General features: G+C 31.1%; 1 protein-coding gene across 1 annotated transcript; it reads left to right on the top strand.

Moving 5' to 3' along the window:
- Window positions 1–5,482: 5,482 nt before the first annotated feature.
- LOC111042018 lies at window positions 5,483–6,019 on the top strand. Its single transcript, XM_022326510.1, has one exon. It carries the CDS (start codon window positions 5,483–5,485, stop codon window positions 6,017–6,019), a length of 537 nt encoding a protein of 178 aa, XP_022182202.1.
- The last annotated feature ends 584 nt before the right edge of the window (window positions 6,020–6,603 follow it).

Raw genomic sequence — 6,603 nt, 5'->3', positions numbered from 1 at the left:
TAATTTTGTCACTGTACTCGTTCGTCTCGAGTTCGTTCCACATTTGGTTGACCGAAAGTCGGACAGTTGCCTGTTGTGTTCGTCGGAAAATCCGTTCGACGTCATTTTATTATTGTACATTTTATGTAACATTATATTATTGAATGCATAAAATAGTTATAGGAAGTATAATATAATACTATATTGTATTATGAAAATTATAATTATATTATACTAAAAGTTTAATATAAACTGAAAAAAATGTATTTATTATAATATTTATTATTATTATTGTTTTTTTTAAATTTAAATTGTATTAATAATAATAATCTAGATACATTTATAAATTTCTCCTTGATTGGAAAAATGGAAGTTTGAAAGTAAAATGATCATTTACTACTTACCATGCCCATCAGGATAAAATAAGTGGATGTCGCTCTGCTGTACATTAGGTGTCCATGGAGGTAGCTGTAATGGATTCAATTTTAATTAAATAATACCATATCATTGTATACGAAAAACGATTCTGAGGGGAGACGGTATGTCAGTTTAGGACATTTTACATTCTTATTAATTATTATTAATATGGTAGCTGGTAAGTTGAATTAATATTGTTCTTAAATTATCAGTGATGCTGTGAAAATATTAAATATACCTATGTAAAATTAGGCTGTTTTGGATTCGAATTACAGCAAAATGATAAACGTTATTCTCTGTGTTAATATGCAAATTTGTCTAAATTTGAACAAAATGTCTGTAAAAAATAACTGTATTCATAAATTTCTTAGATTTTTTAGTGACGAAAAAAACTGTTCAAGTGAAACCTTGTTTTAAACTTTAAATTTTATACATTTTTAATTACGAAATCATTTTAGATTTTCAATTTGATAATTATTGTCAAAATTTGAACTTCAAATATTTATAAAAAAAAATTGTGCCTATGTATTTTTAATATTTTTCAACTGCTATTTTAACAACATATCAAGAGTCTTGTATTAAATTTTCATGCATTTTGATCCAACCAATAAAATGTTATTGACATTTTTAGAAAAAAAATGAAAATGTCCGTCAACGGCTTAAAACTAGTCCAAATATTTTTAAAAGTTTATGAAGTATACGAATTGATAGAATAAACGTTTGGAGTAAATGTCAAGTGTCTACAGTAATTAGTTTTTGAATTACAACAAAATAAGAAAATCGCTACAAGAGAAATCAAGTGAAAATCCAATGTTGTAAAAATTTCAACTTCAAACGCTCATAAAAATTTGATTTGACTTTCCAGTAGAAGTTTTTTTTGTATAAAGGTACACAAACTTGTAAGGAATCTAGAATTAAATTTTGAAATCTTAGATATAAAAAGAAAAAAATGTATGAATTTCTAACTAAGTATAATTTGCTAACTTTTGGGATTTTTTACGAATTTTGTTAAAATTCCAAATTTAAACGCTCATAAAAAATTATTGCGGATTTACGCTCAAATTTTTTTAAAATTTTCATTAACAAAAACTTACAAGGACCTTGTATTACAAGTTTTTTGAATGAGCGAAAAAAATTTTATCGACTTTAGTTTAAAAAAACAAATAATACCTAACGAAAATTTCATATACCTATAAATAGTTCAACACAAATCAAAGTATTTTGAAAATGTTTTGGTGAATAGAAAAATGCTTACACAAATATTCGGTTTTTATTTCATGTATCTAGGATCATTTTTTTTAGAGTTACACTAAAAACTAAAATCGATGTTTTCGAAAAATGGTTTTGCGTAAGAATTCCCGTTAATTTTTTGTTGGTTTTTCCAGTTGCTTTAGAAAACTATTGGGAATTTTGGCTTCCCGAATGAATCAACTAGATTCAATTTTCTACCAAAAAAGTTGCTGTTGAAGAAAATCGAAGCACTATTACTGCAAGAAGCTATTTCATGACAGACACACAAAAAAAAATAAATATAAAAACATGCATCATTTTCATACCGATACATTCATCGCTCGGCTCAGAATTTAATAATAGTCTATTATGCTATAGTCAAATACAGGTGCATAATAGTATACATTATCTCTTTTTTCAAAATAGGAGGACAAATTCATATACGATTTATTTTATTTTTTAAGAAAATGGTTAAGTACATGCGCATAATAGTTTTGAGGGTGTATATGTATATAGTTTGCGTCTTATGTCGACAACGATGTTTTTTTCTGCATATTATGTTGGATACACTGTGAACCGTAGGAGTATGTGTACATGATATAATATTATATAGTGAGACGAGCGTCTAGAGACAGCCCGCGAGCAAATTCCTTATCAATTTATTATAATATAATCACAGATTTATAAACATATGTTTATATATCTGTGAATATAATATTTCTTATCGTAATTTCTTATCAAATTTGAATACCATAATATTGGATTTTTATTTTATTTTTTTGTTAATTAAATTAAATTAATTTTTCTTTAATATTAAATTTACCATGTTTGTGTGTGCATATTGCAAAACAACTTTTACATTATTATTCATAGTATAAGCTCTATGTTATTATTACAACTGTATATTTTATTTTATGATAACTATTTATTATTTATGGCACTATTATGGCCTAACTTAACCTTGATATTTAAATTACGATAAGAAATATTACATTATAATTGATAAGGAATTTGCTCGCGGGCTGTCTCTAGACGCTCGTTATAGTGAGAAGTTGTGCGTAAGGTGTATACATTAAGAGATGAATATTGACACATACCAAAACGAAAATTTATTTCGACGTTAGAAGCGTAATATAATATACGCATTGGAACGTGTGTCATGTTATTATTATTGCCTATTATTATTTCCATTGTTAACTTGTGCAGTAGTGGTTGTCGTGGAGGTATCGCGTGACAACGAACAACAAGTCGTCTACATGTATTATGTATACCTACCTAGTACCTACCCACATATCATTATTATTATATGCGTTTGAATCGAAGCCGACCGAGGAAAATACGTCTTTCGCGTGTCGCTGTCGGCGGCAAAAAAATGATACGTATTTTACGTTCGATTTCGTATTACTAAAACATGTCGCGTGTGTACAACAAGTATAATATAAGTGTATAACACATTTTAGAATTTAAACATTTATATTGTCTGATGGATCAAACGTCTCCAAGGTTGGCTGTATAATATTATATTATTTAAGTAGGAGCGCATTAAAGGGGGTATACATATACAAGCTGGTTGTCAGTGTCGTGTATGAGATGGGCGGGAATGGCCCCCGGCCCCTTTGGATTTTTTTCAGCACCTTTGTTTTCGTGAATAATTTAATCGGCGTGAGTATATTATAGTTTGTACTGTAAATTCGGGCTGTTAGTAAACGTGAGATATTATTTGTTTGAAACAGTTCACGTGATACAGTTAGCCTGATAAACATAAAATAAACTTAACAAACAAAACAAAACAAAAAACAAATAAGACATATATTGTTTTAGATTTCGATGAATGATGGATAATAATTAACTGGGTACATGTATGCAATATGACAACTAATATATGATATCGTGGTAAGGTACCTTTATTTTTGGATTGTAATAACAAAATCTTCATGCACGCAGTGCTTAAGTTTTTTTTTTACGCATTTATTACAAAAGACGCGTCCGTATATTATAGACCATATTTTAAAACCTATTTTTCGTAGGTACATAATAATATCGTTATAAAGTGTTGAGTAAACGGATGTTACAAACACTCAAGTACCGCGGGTTCGTATAAAATGTCAAACTTTTCGAGAACAAAGCAAATAGGGTGAATTCCAGTTCATTAATTAGACTTGAATTCGCGTACGACTATCGTCGTACACGTAGCTGGTACCCATAAGTATTTGAGATGTAAACTGTTACGTGAGTGTATTCACACAAGAGGTATAATAGTGAGTGGAAACCAGTGGCGGAGTGGTGGAGGTAGATTGAGGGAATACATTACGATAATGATAGCAAACACAGCCACGGTTGCAGCGGATATTATTATTTACTTCTAACGGTAATTATTTGCAGAAAATAACTCCGGGCTCTTGCGGTAGAAATCTAATAAGTAATAACTTCAACTCGAATCCACCTACGACCCGCGAGTTAGAAGCAATTAGAGAAACCGATTCACAAAGGCCGGTCACAAATAAACAATAGATGTTGTGAATAGTTGTTAAATTACGACGATGACAAAGCATATATTTCTCTGTATATCTGTATATTATATAAAACAGTAAGCTCACTGAAATCAACGCGCAGCTCGAACCATTGAACTGATCGGGCTGAAATTTGGCGTAAAGATAGCTATTATGATGTAGGCGTGCGTCAAAAAAGGATTTTTGGAAGTTCAACCCCTAAAGGGGTTAAGAGGGTTGAAAAGTGTAAAACTAGAAAAACGGCCTAGCCGAAACCACTGTAGCTATAACTATGATATTCAGTCGGTACTTTTGTTTCATGACGTAGACATTTACCAAGAAAGGAAAACATTTAATCAACTAAAAATTTTAAAATTAAAATTAATTAAGTAAATTAAGGATGCGTCCTGAAGTCCGATTTTAATGGATGTACATGTATTCGCCGTTATCTGAACTATGCTGTTAGGAAACACTATCAACAAATATAATTTGTCAACAATTCTAGGACATAGAGAAGGTGTCGGACTACAGAAAGTATGTATAATTCACTTTCACTTAAAATTACGAATGTTATTATTATTATTATTATTATTATTATGCGTTCTATGCGCCGTCGGTCGATAAATTAAAATGTTCTTAACAAAAGTTAGAAATACGCGCGACATTGCCTCAGCTATAGCTTCTTCTGCAGCTACACTGCTCGAGGATGGTCGAACTGCTCATGCTACCTTCAAACTACCACTCAATCTAACTACTTCGGACACACCCGTTTGTGGTATATTAAAGCAAAGTAATTTTTCGAAAATATTAAAAAATTCAAAAATAATAGTGTGGGACGAAATCACAATGGCGCATAAGGGTGGTGTTGAGGCTTTAAATAGATCTCTACAGGATATAAAGGGAAATAAAAGGTTAATGGGTGGTGTAACGGTTTTGCTGGCTGGAGACTTTGGCAGACTCTACCAGTAGTACCAAAAGGGACCAGAATTGATGAAGTCAAGTCATGCCTTACAAGATCTACTTTGTGGCCTCAGATTAACATACTCTAACTGTCAAAAAATATGAATGTACATTTGGGAGCGGAAAAGTCTGTTGGTAGGTTTGCAGATATTTTACTATAAACTGCCAATGGTGATTATCCATCATTTGATGAAATTATAACCATCCCAGAAAATGTGTGCACAGTTGTAACTACGGTTCAGGATTAAATATCAAAAATGTATCCAGATATTGCTATTATTCATGATACGCCTAGGTTGTGTGAACGTGCTATACTTACCCAAAAAAATGACCAAGCGGCGGCTATAAATGTTATACTGCTGCTGTCTTTTGTGGAAGAAGAAAAAGAATAAACTTCTATAGACAAAATGGTCAACATAGACAATGCAACTAAATATCCTGTTGAATTTTTAAATTCGTTGAAACCAACGGGTGTGCCATATGATAGGATTATTCTGCGGGTAGGCACACCTATTGTGTTGTTGCGAAATTTGAAACCACCTAAACTGTGCAACGGGACCAGGCTTAAAGTCAAAGCCTTACATCGCAATATAGTTGAAGCCACAATTTTAACTGGATGTGCAAAAGGGGAAACTGTATTTGTACTACGAACTCCCTTAATTCTAAACGATCTTCCGTTCGAATTTAAACGATTGCAGTTTCCCCTCAGAGTCTGCTTTGCAATGACTATAATTAAATCTCAAGGCCGGACTCTCAAATTTGCGGGAATAGACTTGCGAGAAAACTGTTTTTCACTTGGACAGTTATATGTAGCTTGCTCATGCGTAAGCTCACCCAGTATCTTGGTGATTTTGACTCCTACTAATAAATCAGCAAAGAATATTGTCTACAAAGAAGTTTTAAATGATAATACTAGAATCTATGTTAGAAACATAATATTGTAGACTACCAGCATCTGTAAACCATTGAAAACCGATCTTGATTATCTTGATTATCCTGCATATTCAGCACTACAATTAAATATGTTTAAAGTTCATGTGTATTTAAGATCACAAAGAATTTAGGCCAAAAATAAATTGTGTCACTGTATTGTTTTAGATAACGTTTTATGTCTGTAAACACAACATACCATGCATAATATACATATTCTATAATATATGGTCTGTGTAATTTATATAAATGTATACATCTTTTTCAGTCTGAAAAACTTTTCCGCTAGTCAATTACCAGAACAACTATAGACGTAATTAGGGTTTTTCCAAAACTTTATGGTCGAACAAAAGTTGTACGGCGAAATAAGAAATAATAGAAACTTTTGACATACTTTCCTCTTAAATGTATTTTTCTAATTAATTTTTGAATCGTCCAAGGTCCAATTAAAAGTATTATTAACTGATACGTATAATGTTCAATGGAACGAGAAATGTTCAGAGATTTCGTTAAAAGCAAATTACATACGCCATATATTATATGTAATAGTCTTCAAACCATTTTTATGTTTTTAATTTTAAAGACGTTAGGATAAATA

Source organism: Myzus persicae, unplaced genomic scaffold (genome assembly GCF_001856785.1).
Source record: "Myzus persicae strain clone G006 unplaced genomic scaffold, MPER_G0061.0, whole genome shotgun sequence".
NCBI lineage: Eukaryota > Metazoa > Arthropoda > Insecta > Hemiptera > Aphididae > Myzus > Myzus persicae.
This window is presented reverse-complemented; position numbering and strand designations above follow the sequence as displayed.